Raw genomic sequence first — 23,858 nt, 5'->3', positions numbered from 1 at the left:
GCTACCCCCCTTGAATCCCCCTCTTCTCTGGGCTATATGTGGCATTTCGAAGCTCTGACAATCTGCTCCAAATGTTTTCCATATTTGTTCAGCCTCCTTGATTCAAATACCAGGAACAACTCAGCCAGCACAAAGAGAAGCTTTGGGGGGCAAAAAAACTCACACCCCCACCAGCGCGCGCACACACACACACACACGCACGTGAAAACCTAAAGTTCATCGGCATGGGAAAGGAGAAGGAGAAGAAGAAACCTCAGCACAGCACGTCCCTGAATAACCAGAGCCAGACAGGGAAGGCACCCGAAGAGGAGAAAAGCACCGACTCGAGCAAGATGCAGGAGTCCACGAAGAAGAAGAAGAAGCAGAAGAAAACCAAGGGGGATCCCAAAACTGCCCAGGAGGAGGAATCCCACACTTGTTGTGGCTGCCGTTTCCCGCTGCTGTTTGCTTTGTTGCAGCTGGCATTAGGCATCTCTGTAACAGTGCTGGGCTTCCTTATGGCAGGCATCAGTTCTTCTTTGCTAGTCAGAGACACTCCATATTGGGCTGGGATAATTGTAAGCATAAAGTCTGTTTCTCCATAAAGTGCCTTTGCCAACATTAATGCAAGCTGCATGACGCTCCACTTTAGACTAACCAACTGCATGCACAACACCATTTGAGTTATGCTAACTATAAATATTCCTGGGATTAAATGTCTGGGTATACTTTCCCAAGGAAACTGCTCCTGCAGAATAACACAGTCTTTCGTATTCTTCCCTGAAATACCCAACAGACCTTAAATAAACTACAGGGTTGCTGTTCAATAGATGTATGTATTAGCTTGTGCTTTGCAGTGAACTCCTGCCTGGTGATGCTGAAAAAAAGATGTTGATTACTTATGCTGCCTTCCCTCTTCCCCCACCAAACCATAACAATCAGGTTTTAGAAGTGAGAGCATAACTCTGTAACTCGCAACTTTTAGCCGGGCGCGTTGGTGATAGCGAGAGGAGAGAAATGGCTGTCTTTTGAGCTTCCTCCCTTTGCTGTGTTGAGGAACCGCCGCGATTTAACCCCTTTCCTGCCCACCACTCCTGGACTTCTCCCCGGCCGGAGAGAGAGACCGCAGGTGGCCGTGGGGAGGGGGACAGTGCTGGTGGGTGGGTAACGTGGCAGGGAAAGGGAGCCCGTCCCAGGGCCGGCCGGCGGCTCCTGCCAAGTCAGGCGCAGCTGCGAGTGAGACGCCAGCCTCGCCGCACGGGCAGGGTCCTCCCGGGTGTAAATAGGAGGCATCGCCAGTGGGGAAGCCCCAGCTGGTCCCCAGGGCAGGCCGCCTCTGTGGAGATGTGGGGAGGAGGCATGGGGGTCTTGGTGCTGTGCACGGTGGGGCCCCGCTTGGCCGTGTGCTCAGAGACGTGTGGTTTGCCTGGGGAGAGGCAGGGTCGGTGGTTATGAGCCTGAGATGTGCGATGGATGCAATGGAATGTGATTTTTTTTTTTTTTTTTTCCCTAGGCAGTAGGCTTCAGGAAAACATATACTGATGTGTTAGTACTGTTTTGGGTGTTGTTAGACTGTAAGAACTCCTAGCGAACAAATTTGTGTTTAGGTATTTAAAGAAAAGATTTCTCAATGTGCTAAGAAGCTATGGAAGCACATCCCGTAAATGTAATTCCTTGCCAGTTGGAGGATTGTCTGAACACCTGAACTGTTTGGGGTTTGCTGTATGAATCCTGCTGGGAAACCTTCCAAAAAGTGGAAAGAGCAGGACCTGATCTCCCAAATGAAGAGCTCCTCTTACTCATCTCATCCTTCTTGTTTTTCTTCTGACCGAAGAGGTATCTAAGAGTTTAGCAATGTTTCGCAGAGAGAGCGCCTGCCCTTGCTCAGGAGAAGAACTTCCTCCTGGGGTTTTTAGTGTTAAAAGCGAGGCGGGAGTATGGATGATAAAAAAGGGAATGTGACATTTTCACTCCTCCTGTTTATTTGGGGATGCTGGAGGTCAGATTATTTCTTCTCCAGACAGTGCTTGTTGAAATAGCTTTTTCACTAGAAAAAGTTGACGCACAAAGTCTGGGGAAAGAGTGAGCTGGACTGAAGTAATGTATGGCCAGGGATGTGAGAAAAGCCATGGTAGCAGCCCCTGGCCCATGTGAAAACAGCATCCATCCAAGACACCCACATACGCCTGATGTCCTTTGAGGAGGCCTGAAACCCCACCAAAGTCACTACTTTCTGAAGACCAAGCTCTAACACCTTATTTTTAGCAGCAGCCACCAGCAGTAGTGACATTTAGTTATCCACACGAGGCAAAGCTCAGTCACTTTCAAAGTTCCCCTCTGAAAAACAGGCCAAACTCGCCACGTGCATTCCTGAGCTCATCCCGAACTCAAAGCAAAACTCAGTTCAGCCGTGGTGGTAATGTTTTGCGTTCACCCATAACCCCTGGGGGAACACGTCTTCTGGGATTTTGGTGGCTGTGGGTGTCAGGGCTTCATTTTGCTTCATGTCTCAGTGTGCCCCAGCTATCGGGAAGACCAGTGCACCCTCTGGGCTCCAAGCAGGGACCTGTGGGGAGGGGCTGTTATACCTACGGTTTGAGTCAGACAGTGACTCTTACCTTGGGGACTCTGGTGTGATGTTGAGCCACCAGCACGTTCAAGTGCAGTTTGATTCCTCCCTGGCTCACAACGGCTTTCGGTGCCCCCCGGCTTCCTCTCAGGGTGGTGGCAGGGACTGTGCGCTGGGGGCACGTGGCTAGGCAGGCTTCTGGGGAACAGCACTCTTCTGCACCCTCAGCCCAAAACAGAGGGAAAGAGGAGTCTGATGCCAGCAGAGAGGGTGGTAAAAGGGAAAGCAGTGTTAGAAAGGAGAGGTTGAGGTGGTGGTGCAGCCCCAGAAACTCCCGGCAAGAGAGCGCATGTGGAGCAGTGGCCATGGCCGATGCACCATGGGAGTAGTACAAAGCATTTATGTGAGTGGCAAAATGCAGGAGGTATGACATGATGCTGCATTTACTTTGTTCCTGTGCCATGATGTCTCCACAGGGGCACTTGGTGCCCATTGGGACATCGGACCGAGATGGCCAGGAGCTGCTGAGCTGGTTTCTGGGGGTGTGGGTCACAGTGCTGCTGGTGAGCTGTGGCGGGGGGCGTGGTGAGTATTGGCCTTTGGGGAGCTGGGAGCAAACTGGTCCTTGAAGGAGGACCCTTGGCTAGGGCATCCTACGTGTGGCTGGGCATCCTGTGGGCTGGTTCTGGGGTTGCTGTGGGAGGCTGCGTGGAGGGCATATGGGTAGGGGTTAGATGACCCACGTGCTGCTCAAGAACAAACCTCATGGCAGAAAGTGACTTCCCCAAACTCATTTATTTACACAGAAATGAGCAACAGAACAGAAAGATGTGGTGTAAAATACCAGAGCATATTTGTTTTAGTAGCATCCCACTCAAGTGCTCTTTTTAAAGGACTTGATTAGTATTCAGAATCAAGAACTTAAAAAATCTATTATTGCAACCTTTTTAGCAACATTAGAGATAATGGGCGAAGCTCATTCCTAGTGTTACTCCTTTGGAATTACACCAGGGCTGGATTTGACCCCACAGCTGTTAATGCAGGATGACAGAAAAACGAAGGAAAATTGCTAATGTGTTAAATAGACCTTGATTGATTGAAAGATTTTTTTTTCCTTCTTTATTAGTGGCAAAATGGTGACACCGTTCCTTGCTGAAAATCAAGTGGTTTAGTGCATTACCATGAATGAAAGGGAACTTATCTACAGAAGCAGCTAGAGTAAAACGCTACAGAGGAAACCCACGCAAAGCAGTCTGAATTAAACTGGTTCAAAACCTGACTGCCTAGGTTTGTGAGAACAGTGCAGGCCAGGGTTGGGTTCACCATCCTGTGGAATAAATGTGACCAGCGATCCGCTGACAGGGAGCAGAGGAGCACCCCCAACACCGAAGGGGTCCCCCCTGAGGGGTGCCTGTCCCCAGCCCTTCCCTCCTGCAGCTCCTGCAGAAGGAAATGATACAGCTTGAATTACATCAGAAGCGTTTCACCATGAAACCCAGCTAAAACCTACTAGTTTGAAATGTATTTCGGCCGAAATCCGTGGGGCATTAGTCAGAAACCAAAGGAAAGGTTTATGGACAGAAACCACAGAGCCTATGTGATTTACCACTTCTGCTTCAGCTTCAGCAACCTATTCCCTGTAAAATGCCTCCGCCGCATTGCTAAGGGCAGGCAAATAAATGCAATTAAAACCACTTGGTGTGGTTTTAATTTTAAAACCATGAGGGTGGCATTTGTTTCACCTCCCTGTCGCCATTTACAACAAAGGTGTCCAGGTCTGAAGCAGTTGCCCCTCTCCTCTGAGAGACCTGTCCTGAGCACCCAAACCCGCAGGCTGGACCACCCCAGCAGTCTCTTCCTTCTTGCTGTTTTGAAGGAGCTTGGACAAACTCTTCACAAATCCACTGAGGAGTGCAGGGCTTCTTTTTTTTTTTTTTTTTTTTTTTTTCCTGTGTTTTGCCACTGACTTGCTGCATAGCTTTGGGCAAGTTACTTAACCTCGCTAAGACTTTGTTATTTCCCCTGTAAAGTGGGGTTAATAATGGCTATCCGTCACCTCTTGCTTTGAGATCCTTGGATGAAAAGTCTTGCAGAAGCAGTAGATATTAATGGTATCCTTTTCATTCTTTTTCATTAGCTTGTGGCCTTTTGACACCTAGAAGAAGAAAAGATGTATTTCTCCTTGAAAAATCTGCTCTTAGATTATTTCCACTGTGATCAAAAGTAGAGAGTACCAGAGTTTTTGCAGGCAAGCTCCCTTTCAGCCCCATTTTGCAGACTCAGGCAGTTAAGAAAGTTACAGAAATGCTCATCGGAAATTCTTATCCAGGGTGTTTATTATTTCTGTTAGAAAGTTATTTGAAATCCATATATATGTATGGAGGTACATAAAATTGGGATTTTAAAAAACATTTTTAAAAAAATCTGTTTCTCAAGCAACTCGAGGTAGCAGCCATGGATCCAGCTGTCTTTTATTTTATCGCAAAAAATGTCTCAAAAGATCTGCCATGGGCTAAGCCCTCAGCCCAGGAGCTCTGAAGCTTCTCCCTGCTTAGGCCCTTCAGGGCCACATCTGCCCAGCTGTTTCCCCAGGCCAGAGGGTCCCTGAGCTTTATCCAAGCAGTGGCCCTGGCTTATTGCTTTTTGGCATCAGTGCTCAAGCATTGGCTTCTCTGCGCTGGTGGAGTGAGGCTGATGCAGGGCTTTGTGGTGCAAAAGGCAGGCAGACTTTTACATGAAAAAGCAATTTAATTATTCTTCATTTACCTGGAGTCAGAAATGTTTATGTCTCTTTTAAGTTTTTATAACTTTTTTAAAGAACCTTTAAAAAAATTTAAGCCAAAGCCTTCACCAAAGGAAACAAATCATTTGCTTTGAGCATCTGACAGAAGAGGATAGGTGAGATGGCTGGAAAACCCAGCTGTGAGGGACTGTTTGCAGGAGATGAGGGGCGAGAGAGAGTGCCTTGCGTGGCAGCATCAGAGAACCATGCAAGACAACTTGGGCTGGCAGAGGAGTTTGGCTGGTTTTCATGCTTCAAAGATCTTTTGAAGCTTAGTTTGACACGGGTAGCAAACAGCCAGGACTATCTCCTGACGCTGTGTATCCCTATCAGATGCTGGTAATTGAGGTATTTGTTTCATTGATGTGCTACTGCATGAGAGTGTGACTCAGATGGTGGGTCCTGCCACTCACTCAGCACGTGGTTGTGAGTTGGTAAACCTGAGTGACAAAATCAATAGCTCTGCCTGTAACAGACAGTTTTGACCCAGCCTCTGCTTCTTCAGGCTGTCAGGGTTTGTGTCGTTTTGGGGCTGGAAGGGCAGGAAAGTGGTGTGTTAAGCTCCCCTGCACCCAGCACCCTCTGGCTTGTACAACTCTCAGCAAAGTTGTTTTGACATCCCCAGTTCCCAGGGGAACATCTAGGCCCCTAAGATTAAGCTAAACTTTTGAAATGGTAGATGATGGCAACAAGGAGAGGCCAGGGGTTGGGATTTTCATCCTGAAAATGGGTACAATGATGGTAATGTGTATAACAGTTAAGGAAAACCTTTGAGAACATTGTTGTGAGATAGATGCAGAAAGGATGGAGCATTGTATGCAGGCATCTGGGGAAAAAAAATTATGACATCATGTTATAAAGTGATATAAATTAGAAATTGGGGTTAAATCTGTCCTGATGATTAGCTGGGGTTGGTTAGACCCGTGCTCCTTTGGAACAGAAGGGATTTGCTGTACCTGTAGCTGTTCCTATAAAGTAGATGGTTTCCCTGGCTTGGTGTAATGAAGCCATTCAAGGGCCACGCTGTCTCTAATAATTTCCCCACAGATGAGACTCTGTAGATGTTTCCACCTAAGAGCCTTTCTGCACATGGTCTCTCACATGATAAAAAGAGGCAAACCTGCACAGGTAAACCCCTGTCAGCCTCCTTGCCTTTCTCTTTCCAGATTCTCCCACCTGCTGGAGGTAACATTTTTCCACAAGGCCGGATGCTCTGGCTGCACAATGGTGGCCCTGCCAAACATCAGACAACTGCTTGATGTGTGAGGCAACCTTTTTATCTTCCTAGAGAGGATCAATAATTGGGAAGCATCCCCAGCTAGAGCAAGAGTCAACCGATCCCCTTCCATATTGATATGGGGGATGATTGACTATGTAAAAAACCCTGACATGTGTTCTCTTTTAAAGCCTGAAAGGAGAGAGACACTTTCTTGTTAGCCCTGGCCCCTTGCTGTTTTTTTCTGTTGTTGCTTTTGACGCCTTTTCCTGCAGCAATTGTGGAGGTGGCTTTCAGTCAGGCTTTACCTCCTATACAGCCTTGCTGGGTTTTTAACTTTTACTTATTAGGGAAACCAATTTCAATTTTTAGTAAAAGGTGACACTTAAAAACTGTTGCCATCAAAGCAGCTAATGGAAATTACAGTCGTGCAGGCATCCATTTTTTATACAGGCTAGCTTCAATTAGCCATGGGCAAACATCAAAAGGTTTGAGGGAGGACCACCTTCAAGAAAAGCCTCCAAGTTTAGGTGTTTAATAGAACCTTCTCCAAAGTATGTGAAAGTCTGGATGGTATGCAACAAGGTACACTGCAAGAAATACGGTATGGTGAGGTTTCCAGTGCTTGTTTATAGCCATATACGTATGTAGCACCAGAGCCCTGTTCTTCAGAACCCTTTGCCATTAAATCTCATAATTTTCTAAGAGTATGCATTGATGCCTGATTAACTGAGATCCATACTTTGCTTTTGATTGGGTGGAGAACTTTGATGGGAAAAAAATGTTGAAATGTTCTGAAAGAATGGTTGAGACGATAGCTGCAACCAGAAGTCTGTGTCATACCTGGTCAAGTGATGATCTAATGCTGGACACCTCTGTGGTTTAGCCCCCTGGTCTAGCTATGGCCTCAAGGTGAAGCAGGGAGGAAATCAGAGTTCCTGGCTGGCTTATGTTTGTGCAAAAATCCTAGGTAAAATTTGGAGAGGGAGATTGTTCAAACAGGTTTCCTCAGCCTAGGTAACCTTATGACTATAGAGATGATGGCTTTCCACAGCTTCGTAGATATGGACACATCTCAAACCGTGAGTCGTGGTCACATAGCACTCTTAGCCATGCCATGCTTCTCACGTTGCAAATCACTGCTGGCTCTGGGACCTTTTTAACAGGTTTTTTTTTGTTCCCTCAGGCGTTTGATCGCCCAGCACTGTATTTCTGACTTAACAGCAGCAACAGACTGCTGCTGCAGCTCCTGGCTTTGTAAGTGATGGTAGCCTTGGCAGCGCTTTGCCGAGGGAATTAAATCTCACCATAGCACAAGTGACCATTTTCACTGCTGAGCAACTGAATTAGACAGCAAAGATTGCTACAGAAAAGTATGGTATCATTTGGTTATGAATGTTCTTACAGGGTTTTGATTACTTTACAGAATTTAAAAGAAGGCTGTGTACCTGTCACGGTGTGTTACTGCATGGTTTGAAGGGACCTGTAGCAAAGACAACATTATTTTATTCTGTAGGTGGGGCAGGGATGGTCAGTTATCATGGGGTTTTATGGCTGTTAAGCGAATGATTTCCTAGATGATGATGATGGCCTTTGCCTGCAACCACAATATATATGTTTATCATTATTATTACGGCTATTATTTCTGGAAGTAATTTATATGCAACCAGACTGTCCTTAAATCTAATGAGAAATCTATAAGAGGAAAAACCATTAAGGTACAATACTTCTGTGTGGCAGGCTGTCTTCTTTTACATGTGGTAGTGAGCCCTAGGCTGACCCAAGGCTGATGAAAGCTAGCAGTGAAAGCTGCTGGTAGCACCTGCTTTTGTTGCCATATCCTCAAACCTCATAAAGCGAACGAGCATCAATGTCACTGCTGCAACAGCCTGGACAGATGTCCTGCTTCAGAGATGATTTTGGCTCATAATGGCAAAGCCAAGAGGAATGTTTTATTTCTTGCATCACTGGGATTGTTAAATTGTGGACAACATGGCTTCTCCAAATGTGTGGAGAAGAGCTAAGCCTTGCAATATCTGATAATTAGGGCGAGCCACAGGTTTTGCTTCTGAGGGTAAGCCAGATACTTCAGAGATAGCTACAAGAGATAATTCAAACAGGAAGATCCAGGGTGTCTTGAAGTGACCAAGTATGAAATAACTTGTCCATAATGGAAATTTATTCCTAATTCTGTTAATAACAGTTTTTCCCCTGAAGTTTGAGAGTTTACATTCTTATTAAAAAGAAAGAGTGTGCCTATGGGTCTCAGCAATGGCATGTGGCATTGCTCTGCCTATAATTGAGAGGTGTTGTTCCCCAGCATGTCTGCTTTCTGCCCCTAATGGTTGCTGCAGGAGGTTCTTGCTAACAAGCCCCTGTGTAAAGCGAAGATGAGCTATACGATGCTTTTGTGACTGCAGCATTTGTCTCGTGGTAGGGTGTAGACTCAGGATGCTCTTTTGAAGCAGGTTTTTTTCTCCTTCCTTCATTTCTTGGTGGATGTTTCCAACTCTCGCTTTACCAACCTCATGTGCCAGGATTTCCAAGAAGCTCTAGTTAGAAAGTGCTTTGCTGGAGAATACAACTTATTTTATAGCAACACTGGGGCTAAAATTGTAGCAATAACAAAAGAAAAAACAGTCTCACAAATATACAAGGGAGAGATGCAGACAGGTTAGAACAACCTGTGGTTTTGAAATCTATCAAAATAAAGCAAACCACATTAATAGGTCAGTGTACAAAGATAATGAATGCAAACCACAGCAGAAATTTGTGCCCTACATGTTCGTACTTCCCCTGGTTGTGTACATTACATAATCATCTTCACCACTACCATGTGGTGTCCTTGTGCCTCTTGGAGACCTTGTGCTTAGTCCTTGCAAGACCAGAGGCGAGAGAGACGCTGCGGGGGTGAGGACAGGGAGAGCGACTCATGGTCCTCACTGGGTGGCAATGCCTGTGGGCTTTGCCCTGCATTGCCACCTGTGTGTGTTCCTGTCAGAGATGGCAAGCCCATTTTTCTCACCTGTGGCACCAAAGAAGCGTAATAAGTTCAGTGGGAGGGACAGGGCGGGCGGGTGCAGGAGGATGCCAGCGCTGTGCTGGGAGAGGCATCAGCCTGCTGTGGTTTGGTGGCAGCTGGAGCTCTTCAGCACAATGAGATTGGCTAAAGTAAAGCTGGTGGTGAGGGAATTTAGGTACGGAAAGCTTGAGGCCAATCTTCCTCTTTACTGCTTGAGTTCTGGTTTTAAGGTGATTGAGATATGTAAATGCATGCTCCTTGCAAGTGCCGAACGTGCATTGTGGTTGCAGCCTCACTGTTGAACCATCTATTTGGCAGTGGTGTCCAAGGCTCCGAGCTGTAAGAAACGCTCAGTTGTGCTGGACAGGGTGCACGTACAGGGAGAGGTGGTTTGCCAAAGTCCTGGAGAGCCAAGGGCTGCACTCTGGATCCCTGTGGGTGCAGGGATCCTACCAACTGGATCAGCTGGCACCCACTCCTAAATGCAGTTGGGATTGGGTCCCGTTCCTCCTGAAATCTATAGGATCTTAACTTGGTTCTCATGACAACAGGCTTTGGCCCTCTTTGATGTGGCAGCAACCCAGAGAATGGCTACTCTTATTCTGATTTTGGTTTAAAAACTCCTAAGTCACTTTTCAGCACTGAGATGTTCCTGCTCAATGCAAGGAATGTCTGCTGCTTCCTGCTTAAAAGAAACAGTATTGAAACTTTTCTACCATGTAAACTTTTAAGTTTTTCAGCCAGCTCTAGTAAAACAGCTGTTTTCCCTGGATTGTGAACTGGGGGATTTCTCAGGGTATGCCTTAACTAAAACTAAATCTGTACCCTCCCTAAATACATCTGTATCACACTCAGGTCTTTTTCTAGACAGTACTTTCTAAATTTAAATTTGTTCCTTGGGTAACCTTTCATGTCACTATCTATTTAGCAAAGGGTGTGTTAGTCCATCTGGAAAATTTTGAAACAAGATCTTGAAATAAACCTGGGTTGAAATTTGTTCAGCATAGAAATGCATATTTCTAGATTTCCAGATAACAGTTACAAGAGCTGATCTAATTAACTGCTATTCTGCAGCTCTTACAGAATCTATTTTATTTGTATAACAAATGCATATCGATTGGTGGCAAGCAAGTACTAAAGCAGGTTCAATTGCATTTTACATTGTGTGCTTAGCCAATAAGGCATAGGAAATGTATGCTTCACACTGGGATAGTGCAGTCGCTATTGAAGCACTAGGCTGCAGGATTACCTAATGCTACTTAGCAATCAGCATCAACAGCATCCATAACGTGCCTGCTGTAATGCAGCTGTCTTAGTCACTTAGCGGCTCCTAACAAATATTTACCAGAGGATTTTTACAGTTATTCTATTACACTTCATAGGTATAATTCAAACCGGATCTATTAATAATGTATAAAACAGAAGCATAAAGCTGTTTTCTGTATAAATGTTCCACAGTTCAGTTTGCTCCAATGAGTGAATTTACCTTTAAAGAATTGAAATGTAAAACATATATGGGTCATAATTCTCAGCAACATTATTTTTTACTGTCGCTTACAAAAACACACATCTCTGGTTAAAAAAAAAAAAAAAAAAAAAGTTGGTATATCATTATAAAAGAAATACTCAATCCTTCTGAAATATCCTGGCCAAGACTTGCCAGAATCTTGACCCAGTGTAATCTTTTATAAATACCTCCCTACGAATGTGCCTCTTCAAGTACGCCTGAGTATATTATTTAAATCCCAGAGGAACTTTAGAAAGTGCGTGCAGGAATGGAAATCCTTTTAAATGATAGTCTTTTGTATGGGAAGCTTTCTGAAGAGGGAGGTCTGATCCTGCCGCATAGAAAGCCGGCAGGGTTTTTACAGGAGCCATATGAGGTACTTGGTGATAGAGAGAAAATTCCACCATTGGTATCTGACTGCCCTTGGAAATGAATGCAGCTGTGTTGGCTTTCTGTGGGAAAACGGGAATGGGAGTGGGAAAGCAGGCGCGGTCTCATGATGTCTCACGGGACTAACCTGGAGGCAAATCCATCCCTTGGTTTACGCAAGTGTAAATGCCCACTAGTGTAGCTGAAGCAAAGAAAATTTGATTTATTGCTCACAACAAAACCCTTCAGCACCAGATCCTGAAATATTTAGGTCTAGCTTTGACGTGAGTAGCCCCTTTGATTTCACATGAGTTTGGAGATGTAACGTTAAGTGAATGTATTTAAGTTTTTTTAGTTCTCCCCACAGGTTCTTTCCTTCAGCCACTACTGCCACTGGGGGAGTTTATCATTTGGATATTACTAGAGATATGATGTCCTTAAGATTTAAGTTTTATGGGCATGTTAATTGAATTAAAAGATTAATATACAGTGCAAGGAACCAAGGACATAGGAGATTAATCCTGAGAAATAAAACATAGTTGAGTCATATAGAAGTACTACTGGGCAAAGAAAAACCCAGCACTGAAAGACCTTTGACAAGAAAGGTTGTTTTTTCCCCCGACAACCCTGTCAGCTATGGCTGTCAACAATAAAAAGAAGAAAACAAATAAATTGGAGGCCGTGTGTAAGTCATAGGACCAGAATATAAATACATATGACATGGAAAGGAGTAAATAATACTGACGCTTTCTTTAGAAATGTTCTCAGGCAATGCTTCCTATTCATGTCCTACTGAAATGACATGAAATAAAACTTTGTGGGAAAAAGTGTTATTAATCACACAGGTTCTTGAGGGACGTGACTATCTGTGTGTTGAGAGGCACTCTTCCTTTACAGGGCTGCTGTCTAGTGCCTGACACTGACAGTGCCAATATAAAGAAAAGTTTGGTGTTTTATGCATCAGATCATAAAAGAAATGTGTTTAACCACTGCTACCTAAAAGGACACTTATGCATTCTTCACTGCAGGTGAAGCAGTTCCTTATGGAGCTGGAAATCTGGATGAGAGCAGCACTGCCAGAGCATGCAGGGGGCTGGTGGGGACGGGGCTGCGAAGGAGCCCCGCACTCCTGCAGGCATCTGAGCAAAGGCAACTCACACCCGGGCCTGGCCCGAGGGGGGCAAATCTCACTGCTCTGGGAAAGCAGAAAACCTCAAATTAATGAGACATCTTCAAAGCCCACAAAGTAAAATGAAGGGAGGAAAAAATATAGATTCCCCCTGTAGTCATTGATAATTTAATAGCTATCATTCATAATCAAGATGGTCCTAGCAAGGAGGCCACCGCTTACTCCCGGCCCCATGTGAAGACAAGCCTTAACACCTTTGAAAGCTCACTGGCTGATCTTAGCTAAGGTGCCCACGAAGGCTCATCACATCTGGACCTTTTTAAACAGATGTGATATGAAGTGGCATTTAAGAACATGTGCATGCCATCGACTCACCTGTTTTTCCAAGGCAGCCCAAACACACATGGATCTCCCCAAGCATAGCTCCAGCTGCCAAAACCACCCTGTCCCTGTGCAGGCGCAGTCAAGACTCCTCTCATTCCCTGATCCAGCCCTGGCAGCCCCATGGGAAGGTGTCCACCCTAGGAGAGTTTTAAAGCCTCTGCTATAAACTGTGCTGATTCTTATCCAGCGACAGCTATGGTTACTGATTTACAACCTGCACTGGTGACATAAAAACCCTGTCAGCACCGGGTGGCACATAGGATGGTGCTCTTTGGCCTTGCAACCCCAACTTCATAAGCCTTCTGCTCCTTTTTGATAGTTACCTACTTGGACAAAAACTCGAAACACATCCTAGAGGCTATTGCTGGGCTGTGTCTTTGTAGGACTGATTCAAAACGTCCTGCTGAGTAAATTTTTTTGCCTCGGTGTCTGTAAAGTGGAGGTTAAAGCTCTTCCCTCCTCACAAGTGAATCCACATGTACCAGGCTCTTACATGCACCGCGGTAGCCCCTACTCCAATGACTTCACTTACACACTGCTGCTTGAGTTACAGTCCTGCTAACATAGAATGGTGTTTAGGCTTGAAAAAAATGTTGGTTGTTTTTTTTTTTTTTTTTACTTTGCCACATTTTACATGTCTTTCCTTGCAGGTCTGTGTGGTGTCCTTAGTGGGATTTGTCATGCTTTGCATTTCGTACCAACCTGACGAGAAGACATGTGTGCAGTTCACAGTAAAGGTACCTTGGCTTTTCTTTAATTTCTTTTTCTTCTCATGTTGTTAAGTATAATCGGAAAAGTTGGTATTCAGGATATTTTTAAGACCACATGAAAAGAAGTGAAAATGCACCTGAAATGCAAGAATGGTTTTCTGGTATTTTCCAGGCAGCTAAGGAAGAAACTGTAGCCTATAAAGGGGAAACTGATAACAAATATCTCAAATCAGAACAGGATACCGTTTTATTTGCCATGTTTTAAGAATATCAAAGAGAGTCAGATCAACAAAGCTGGAATAATTTGGTTAGTGTTCAGTGAAAGACAGAGAGTTACTGATTAAGTAGAGATATTGGTAGAGAGCTGGGTAAGAAGTAGGGTGGCATAAAATGTGTCCACTTAAATCAAATTTTAACTTTTAATGTGGTCTAAGAAGCATCTCAGCATCTTCCCAACAGCTTTGCTCCTCACCATGAAATAAGAAACTGCCTGGGCACAGGCAAATTATTAAGGGTGGCTGGAAATCTCTACCTGCCCACCTCCGCGGTCGGGGACAGAGGCTGTAGCTGAGCATCCGCAGCCGTGTCTCAGCACACAGTGCCTTGTGCCAGGGTCAGGCGTTAGTGAACATGGGAAAGCATTAACAAACCATGGGGACAAGCATTCTTCCATGAAGCAAATTCCCATCTGAGCACTGCAAGAGAGACACAGAAACCATGCATCGTTCCCTGCCTCGGTCCCCAAAACTGTGCTTCATTGACACTGGTAAGCGACTAGAAAAGAGAAGCTGAGAATGCTTGTTCCAGATGGTGCACTTTTAACGTCCTTTTTCTGGGCTGTTTTTCCTTATTATTGTAATTTTTAGGGCTCTTAATATTTTGCAGACACATAACAACCAAGAAAAATACCGATGCAAGCAACACAAAATAACAGTGATTATTAACTGAGAAAGGCAGAAGGAAATCAAATGCAAGGAGCAGCTTTTAGAAACCTGGCATTAATCCTCCCTTAGAAATTAGACCCTGGTGTGTCTTTTGTGTCTCTCTCAAGCTTCTCCCATACTTAGATAAAGAAAGGGAGAAGAACAATTGTTTCTGCCTTCTGATTGCCTTTACATTCTTGCCCCTTCACCTTTATGCCTGCAAGTAAGCCTTACGGCTGCCCAGGGAGCTGCTGGTCTGGGCGGGAGCTGCCACGCCAGGCTTTTTATTGCTTGCCCTGCAGCATTAAATTGAACTTGGCATCCAAGCAGGAAGGGAGTCATCCCTCGTGGTGGGAGCGGCATGTTGGGCTGGGCCGCTCAGATGTTTCTGCCACCCTTCGCAGCACTACCCACCCTGGCAGTGAGGAACCTGAGCCATCACGCCCGCAAGAAAATAAATGTTTTTAAAGTGCTCCTCAGGGGATGTAAAATGGGTTATTCCTCATCACCTGACAGAATGAGAGCTAAAGTCTCCCTTGAAAGACTTCTGGATCAGTCAATAGCCCATAGACTGTTGTGTACCCAAAATCCACCCTCCTCTCCAAAATACACCTTCCCAAAGTTTCCTGTTGCGGCACTCCATAAAATTCCACCATTTGCAGGCTGTTCACCTGTCTTGTCCCATATCCTGACGGGGAGCCTTATCCCACAGTGCATCTCCTCCTCGCTGACTCTCCCGATAAATAGCTTCTGGCTGCAGAGCATGTACCTATTTTAAACAAAGTAGGAGCTAGGAGTCTCCTCTGGGGCTTTGTTCACACAGGATTCATCTAAATCTCCAGTATCACTTCTCAGACCTTCAAGTATCAGTTAAAGTCTGTCTCTGAACAAAAAAAAAAAAAAAATAACATTAGCTATTCGGTGACAAGGCTGAGGATGCAAAATTACAATCATGAGAATAAGCCAAGAAATTTGGGTTGTTCTCTCCTCCTTGAGGAGGTCTGATGTTTCATCCAGTGCCTGGGTTGGGTTCAGCCCCATCTGCCCCAACTGTCCTCCCAGGAACTTGCTCCCCAGCCCAGGCCCTGCCCTCACGCAGGTGGCTAGTGACCGCCGGGGCTGCCAAGTACCATCCTACAAGAAAACCTTGTCTGGGCTTCCCTGGAGTGCAGTAAGCACCCCGGGATCTTTTGCTTAGCCCAAGGGTCACTCTGGGAGGAGGATCACACACACACAGGCCTGGGGAATTTTAGTCAACCCCCGAGGTGACCCCATGACCACTGTGAGTGTCTCCCTCAGGGAGGAGATGCATGCAGTCCTCTCTGCCTTCCTCCCTCTTGACAGCTGCTTATTTCGTTTCACACTTGCATGAGCTCTAGATCCTGTTGAAAAGAGCGGTGTTAGAAGCACTTTTGGCAGAAGTTCCTTCCTGAGTCTACCACAGGTACTCCCAGCACCCCATGTGTCCGTGACAAAAAGGAGACCACCACCCAAAGGAAGGGTGGCTTTGCCCTTTGGGGGGACAACAGCGAGTCCCAGGTGGAATTTCTGCCCCTGCCCCATCTCTGTGTCTGCAGGAAGCATGCTCTGCAGTATGGCAAAGCAGCATGCTCGCTCAGCTGTTACCTGTGTATTTAAAAGGGGAGTTCCTCTTGCCCTGGGGAAAAAAAAAAAAAAAAAAAAAAAAAAAAAAGACCACATAGGAAAATCTTGAGATCTTCTGTGGACTTCCTGGGTTATCTGCTAATATTTGATAGATCACTCACTGTCATCACTGTCATCCTCATCATGGCATCTCCCACAGTAGCGTGACAGCCCCTACTCCTGCCCACCCAGCCCCAGCAGCCCACGCCGTGACACACACTGTGGTTCCTGTTCCCTGCATGGGCTCACGCCTGAGCCACCCCTGCCTTCAAAAGGGGTCCCCTGGATCCACGTCTGCAAACCCTTCTTCTGGTTTCACCTCTGATAGCTGTGAGAAGCCTTTTCCACGAGGAAATTGATCCATCTTAGGTTATTTATTTTCTTTTTGGCACGGAGAAAAACTATTGCAAGTAAATATTGCTAAAATATTTCTTCCTCATATGAGGAACCTGAAGGAGGACGAGCTGCCACGTTCTGACCTCATCATATGCTGTGCCTCCCCGCTTCCCTTTTCTCCTTCTATTTAAACAGCAATCACAGTGCCTATCTCTCTGAGGCTGTTAAAAAACAGTTTTCCAGTGGCAAGTTCTGGTTCCTGAGCAGAGCTCACTAAGTGGTTGTATTGGTGATGTTGAAGTTGCCTCCACATCTGGCACGTGATTAATCTGCTGATGGGATCTCAGCACTCAGTGTCTTGTGCTCCCCTCACAGGCAGTATTTGCATTTGCCTCACCTTTGATATTTGGAAATGCGTTCATTTTCATCAGCTAGCAGAGAGATTCCTCTTTAAACATCTTGTGAGAATAATAAGCTATTTGGAAGTTTCCCTATGTCCCCGTGCATCTCTGTTCACCTCTGAGGATTGCTGTAAGAGCTTCTCATTTATTCAGATTCTGAGATTTCCTTCCCTTTAGGTACACAACAGGCAAATTCTTGCTTGCTGTATTTGGAGTGTAGCTTCGGCTGTGGGTTTCATGCTATTTTGTCCTGACTTTGGATAGACGTTGGCAGCTAAATAAAATACCGGCCAAGGGAGAATCAGGCACATTGTGTAGTCGTGGCTTAATAGCTCATTTATTAGGGAGGCCTGATTCTGTCTTCTGCTGGTCTGAATCCATGGACTTCCAGTCAGCCCACTAGGACTTCTACATTGTAAAACAACCTTCATCCCTCAGAGAAGAGGAACAGTCACCAATGTTTGTTCATTTTCCATTTTCCCCATCAAACACATTTGCACCATCTTTTAAAGTAATGACATTGGCTTATGAATTACCAGATCTTCGTTTGGAGGGGGTCCATCAGTCAGTAGCACTCTGGTTTCTGTGAACTTTGTATGAGGAGGTGTCCTCATTTTCCAACTTCGTTTTTCCCATGGACCTTTACCTTGAAATCTGCGTGGGTAAAGTAATTACATTTAATAAGAGCCACCCTCATTTTGAAGCTGCCCTTGGTTTAAGGCTGCAGGGGAAGTAATTAAATTTAATAATAGCCAAATCTTAGAAACGAAGATCTTGCTGTAAGAGTTTAGTGATACAGGGGAGAAAATGTATATATTTCTTTAAGAGCTGCAATAAGCCCAAATATTTTTTAGTTCAAGCTGGCAACTGAATAGGAAGATTGATTCACGCTGTAGATATAAGACAAATACACCAGGAGTGTAAATTTTATCAAGACATACATACTTGGAGTTTCAAGGTCATAAAAAATGCTTTTATATTGGTAGTTTGCTTGCAGTATTGAGGTTAAGAGAGAGAGAAAGAGAGAAGCTGCTGTTTAAAATAACAGATTCCCAATCATGCCATGTGTCTGACAGATAAGACGCCAAGAAAAATAAATGTTTTTACACTGCTGAACAGAACCAAAAATGCTATTTTGGCTAAACACAGAATATGATTTTAATATACATTCACACATATTTTGTATGCAGCACAGCAACTGCCAGCTCCAGCTATCAAAAGTGAGGGAAGTCCATATGCTCTGGTATCCAAAGGTCTCAGGTGCAACCCGGAGTGACAAAGGCTCTGAGTTGCTGCCAGTTTCCATGCGTTTGTGGGGGTGGACCCTGCATAACTGCCCTTGATAAAAGCCACCCTATTTTAAAGCTGCCACTGGTGTAAGGAGCAGTGGGGTGACAAACAGACCCTTGTCCTTCTCATGTCATCGCACTGGGAATTGACAAGGAGCTCGCTGCTCTTTCACGCCTTTGAAGGACTTCTCCTCCATGTTTATGAGGCAAGTTTTGGAAGGAGACTGAGCACAGCACGTACTTTCTCGTGGAGATTTGCATTCCTGCTCCACAGTAGGACCTGGGAAGCAAGCAGGCTGGCTTTATTCGCAGGGCCACAAGCAGGAGATCAGCCACCTCACCGCCTGATTTGCAAGTATAAATCACATTTGTTTGGGCATGCAAACCAAGAGCTGGGAATAACACATGAGCAAAGTTTCAAAAACACCTACTTCTCAGCACAGCCTGGGATAAGATGTCAGCCCGAGCCTCAGTCTGCTCAGCTCTGCTTCAAGGCAACTGCACTAATTTATCTCAGCTGATGACTGTAAGTCTAGCCAATGCAGGTACAACAGTAGAGGAAGACGTTCTCCCCCACAACCCTAAAGCTTATGGCTGTCTAGAGACACGGATTTCTCGGTGCTCTCATCAGGTCTCGAAATTGCAAGACAATACTCATATAAAATATGCAAGGCAGAATTACTAGTTCTTGAGATGACCTGTTGAACTTTGCATCGCCAGGGAGTTATAGCTGTCTTGCAATCTCTGAAGCACAAAATGTCCGGATAGTAGAGCAGATGCATGCATTCCCCATGAAGTATATGTGCATGCATTTGTTCTGTGTTCCTCATTCTCTATGTAGCTGGAAAAAGAGTGCTATTTTTCTTTTTCTTCTTTTTTTTTTTTTCTTTTTTTTCTCCTGTCTTTCAGCTGATGTATTTTCTCTTGAGTGCCCTGGGTCTGGTTGCCTGTGTTTTGGCAGTGGCTTTTGCTGCACACCATTATCTGCAGATGACAAAATTCACCTGCGATACCATCCTCGAGTCCTGTCAGTGCAAACTGGACACTGCAGACACCCTCGGTAGGACCTTCGTCTACCAGGACGCAGCTGACTGTGACAGCCTCACCAGCATGCTTAACCTGTACTTACTCCTGCAGATGGTTCTCAATCTGGTCTCAGCCCTGGTGTGTCTATCGGCATGCTTTGTGATGTGGAAACACAGATACCAGGTCTTCTATGTGGGCGTTCGGTTCTATCCTTTAACTGCTACCGAAGGCCAGCGGCAGAAAGTATAGGGTCTGGGCTGGCAGGGGGTTGTTGCCAGGGAATGGAAAATGTCAGCGTACTGCCACCATAGACATCACGGATGGATGAGTGTTTATCAGGTTTTTGACAAGGAAGAACATTCACACGGTTTTAATGAATATATTTTTCAATCATTTTAAGAGCATTTCATGTGGCTGCTCTTGCGAAAGGTCTCTTGTGAGATTATATAGAGGTCACAAAGTCCTAAAGATGCAGCTGTACAAATACGCACTAAAGAAGATCTTTAATAGCCATAGACAAAATGAGAGCTTAAAAAAATCATTGGGAACTCATCTTCAGGGCTATAGCCATTAAGAAATAGGGTCCATTTCTATTACTGGTAGATGCCTGTTCTTGCCTTCAGAGAAGCTATACCAATTTCTACTAGATAAGGATCTGGTCCAAAGTGCTTAATTATTATTATGCTGATCATGCTTAGGGAATATACGGTCTCTCGGATGCTCTGGATATAATTCATACTAACCTGATGGGGATTTACCATGTCGAAAAATAATAAGAGGGGTTAAGATTTCTTCAAATGTAGGTTGAGACCAACAGAAAAGTGAACATGTTGATGATTGCCATATAAAATATACATAAGACTTTTCAGAGTGACTAATGATATAGGCTATCTAATCCAATTACTAATAAACAAAATACGAATGGGTTGACTAATGGTGATTTGGTGGGTCCTGCCTGATACCCCAGACAGATTTCTGAAGTATGAGTGCTCAGCACTTTGTGAGAGAAGATCAATTTAAGAAACATTGAGTTGCACTTCTAAAGCGGAGGACCCTAAATCACTAGTCACATTGAAAACTATGTTGACATTGCTGTAATTGCAGGCTCCCAAACCCGGCGTCTAGCCAGTTCCACCAATTATACTCCAAGCACAAAAGGCCAAATGCATTCTTGGTGTAACTCCTCTGAAGACAATCAGCCATACATACCAGCAGTGGAGTTGGGCCAACAGCCCTAAAAGATATATCCCTGCAACAATGAATGTTTTTAAAATGGGGCGGAGGGAGGGAAGCAAGAAGAGACTGCCAGTCTCCCAAAGACACCATTTATAATGATGAGGGCAAAGTAATAATGATTTCTTAATAAGCAGCATAAAATAACAAACTGCACTCAAACAGTGCTTTTTCATGCTTAAAGTATAGCTCTAGAAGTGCTTTATGTCTTACTAGCCTTATACCAAGAGAATTATGTTGGTTTGTCCTTTGAACTGTCATTTCCACTTGCACAGCAAGGAATTCTAAATGTAGAGGCAGGTCTGAATCAGCAGCATTTTACACTGCCTGCCGATACAGATGTGTGCAAGGGCAAGGCAAGCTGATGCTCACGCCCTGCCATGACTAGGGATTTCCTGATCCCAGCCAGAGCAAGGGAGTCTCTGAGATGGGGTGGAGCAATCACATGACAGAAAAACTGTGCTATAATCATTAGCAAGGAAGAAGCAAATAAAATTTCTATAAGGCTTCAAAGAAGTAAAAACTTTCTGTTTCTGCAACAAAAATATTCACCAGGAAGTCAAAAAACCAGTCTGGCAAAAAGCTAGTTGTCTATTGTCTGAGTAGGTCTACTACCCAAAAACTGTCTTCCATATGGTGCCATCCCAGAGCTAGACCAGCATACCTCCAGGGTCAGAAGATCACAGCGTAGTTAAGTTTCCTGTGGTCCACCTAGAGCACTACTTGGTGTATGTGCTTGAGTTTTTGTCATGGAAAGTTCTTCTAGAGTAGACGTGGCATCACCAAGGTGCTCTCTGCCAAGCTGCAAAGTGAGGAGCTTCAGAAAATGAAGGTTTTTGAGACCAGCTTCCAAATGGCCTTTTTTATGCACCTAAAAATAACAGTCACTAATAAGTGTGGCTGCAGGGTTCATTTGCAAGGGTGTCCGTTTGCTTGCCTATGTGTTGCCACCCTCCAAAGCCCTAAGCCTGGCTTCCAGGCATGCTTGGAGCAAGAGGAGACAGGAGTGGAGTGTGCAGGCAGGTTGGAGATGTAAGACCCAACTGCTGGCATCAGTGGGGCCATCGGCGCGGTGGCAGGAACCAGCCTCTCTCCTCCAAATCTGGCAGAGTGTGCTGCAAGCAGCACTGGTGGACCTGTGCCAGGGTCAGCCTCCCGTGTGAGACGGATCCACAGCAGTGCCTCTCGCCCGCTGCTTGTACTCAGGTGTTGGTTTGTCCCCCCCATCCCTCGCACGACTCCAGCCGTGCTCTCTGTGGAAGCGTAGGGCAGAGGATATACCTTCCTCCCACCTACACGACCCTTGCTGCGCCCGCTCCTTCCTCCAGCCAGAACTGCAGGGCTCTCCCCTCTGCAAAAAAAATAACAAGAAGCAGGAAAGGGACCGAGGGGAGGCTGAACGACAGCTGAGCTTTGGGGCTCCCTCCCGCCCACGCCCCAGGCGCTGCGGCCCCACAGCTGGCGAAGCAAGAGGAAGGCTCTGCTGTCAGAGCAGGGCATGCTTCCCACCCTGCCCTTTCCCAAATGTCCTTGTTGTTCAGAAGATCATTTGGTCTTCAGCTCTCTAGCTTAGGCTGTGCTGTGTGCAGGCTGGCAGCAGAGAGCTGCTGTGGGAGACGGCTGGCCGGCTCCGGCCAAACGGTATTTCCACCAGAGCCAGGCTTTTGTCTCCTTAATCCTTTGACCTCCGTCTCACTCACATGTTTCCACTCCCTGTCTCCCATCACCTCCCAAGCGCTGGGCTCCTGGAGGCCTGGCCCTGTTAGATGGGGTTGGGTTCGCATTGCCAGGCCTCTGCCTACTCACCCCCCGGGCTTAAATTTGCTGGGACTCCTCTAGAGCATGGAAGATGCGGCGGTGGTGATCACAGGGTCGCTGCAAATGCCCTCGACATGGGGACGTGGAAGAGGAGAGAAATCTGGAGAAGAGATCCTGCTCCGCTTAGCAAGCTGTGCCCCTCCATAACAGCGCACCCTCCGCCTCGAGCCTCTGCCGCCCGAGTTCGGTTCACTAATCGGCACGTTGCTGCTTAACCCTTTGCTCTGGAAGAAAGCAATATTCATTGTATATTCTGTTGGTGTTTTAATGCTTAATGAATAAATATGGGGCATTTTGATCTAGTAAAGACTGACTTCTGTATTTCCTCTTCATCTGTCTTAAGAACATAAAATCAAAATGGGAAAGATGGGGAAACGGACACGGTAGCATTTGGAACAATTTTCCCCCTGGTTATGGTTTTACAACATATATTTTGCTTGGATCAGGAACTTCGGAAAGTACTAATTAAAGGATTTTCACCTACCACAGAATATTCAGAGAGCTCCCAGCCTTTTCACGATGTCAGAGTCCACATGGACTGCACCAGGAGAAAGACAGGGACTAAAAAGCTCGGATAGGACAGAGGTGTTGAGGAAAAAAAAATTTTTTGTTAAATCCTGGGAATTTATTCTCTGGGTGAATTCTGAAGAAAGGGGTAGGATTAAACCACTATGGACACACAGAATTTGCGAAGGGTTTGATGTAATTTACTCTCACAAACCCAGGTGTGATTCTCATTTGCACCCTGGCAACTTTACACTGTTTTCCCAGTGTAAAGGGGTTGTAAAGACGGCATCAATCATTTTTACACCTACTTTATGACCATTTTACACAGCTAAAAGGGCCCTTTGTGTAAATGAGAACTCAAGCCCTAGAGAATTTAATAGAGAAGAGATCCTTTCTATAGACTGTGCTAGACCCTCTAATAGGGTCTATTACTGGGATATAACTCTCTGCTGGATATTATAGCTTGGCTTAAAGATCATCAGTCTCGATTAAATTCAGTTCTGCAAAACTTTCCCAAAGGCCGTAACTCCTGGGTGACACGCGTGCTCCTCCACCCCGAGCACACGCAGACGGTGATGGTGTTGCATGGATAACTGCTTGTTTTTCAAAAGGAGAAGCAGCAGCTACCACTCTCCTCTGGCTCTGAGGCATTTTGATGTTGTGCTATGCAAATACCGGAGCGACAATAACAGCAACGAAAAGGGAACCGAGATGCGACGCCTTACACGGAGCCGAAATGTCACATTCGCAACCCCACCAGGCACCGAGGTGGCACCCGCTCCCGACGGCGGCGGGGGTGGCTGCAGTTTGCACCCTTATCCTTCCCCCGCTGCTACGGGAAGGACAGGGGCCGGTGGGCGAAGGGGAAGTGCCACCGGGTCCTGACCCCACGCCGGGGCTGCCACCAGCCCACTCCTCCTGCCACCGCCTTCACGTGACGGCCATCTGCGCCTCGCCGGCCCGGCCGGCTCTGCGTGGGCACCGCTTGGAGCTCTGCCTAAAAAACAGCTCTGC

At 45.7% G+C, this 23,858-nt stretch overlaps 1 protein-coding gene across 2 annotated transcripts; it reads left to right on the top strand.

Moving 5' to 3' along the window:
• Nucleotides 1-87: 87 nt before the first annotated feature.
• SSPN (sarcospan) lies at nt 88-22,644 on the top strand. 2 transcript variants are annotated; one of them, XM_009971558.3, is made up of 3 exons: nt 88-557; nt 13,608-13,694; nt 19,170-22,644. In XM_009971558.3, the coding sequence occupies exons 1-3, from the start codon at nt 225-227 to the stop codon at nt 19,533-19,535; spliced, it is 786 nt and encodes a 261-aa protein (XP_009969860.3). In that variant the 5' UTR covers nt 88-224; the 3' UTR covers nt 19,536-22,644. The 2 variants fall into 2 exon arrangements, with proteins under 2 accessions (XP_009969860.3, XP_032842348.2); XM_032986457.2 differs by lacking the exon at nt 88-557 and adding an exon at nt 992-1,108.
• The last annotated feature ends 1,214 nt before the right edge of the window (nt 22,645-23,858 follow it).

Source organism: Tyto alba, unplaced genomic scaffold (assembly GCF_018691265.1).
Source record: "Tyto alba isolate M040663 unplaced genomic scaffold, T.alba_DEE_v4.0 Super-Scaffold_21, whole genome shotgun sequence".
NCBI lineage: Eukaryota > Metazoa > Chordata > Aves > Strigiformes > Tytonidae > Tyto > Tyto alba.
The sequence above is the reverse complement of the archived record's forward strand: the minus strand, read 5'-3'. Positions and strand labels throughout refer to the sequence as shown.

Coding starts and splice junctions, on each gene's coding strand:
- SSPN (XM_009971558.3), top strand. CDS start 225: ATGGGAAAGGAGAAGGAGAAGAAGAAACCTCAGCACAGCACGTCCCTG. Junction 558..13,607: donor CATATTGGGCTGGGATAATT/GTAAGCATAAAG, acceptor CTTTCCTTGCAG/GTCTGTGTGGTGTCCTTAGT. Junction 13,695..19,169: donor GTGTGCAGTTCACAGTAAAG/GTACCTTGGCTT, acceptor CCTGTCTTTCAG/CTGATGTATTTTCTCTTGAG.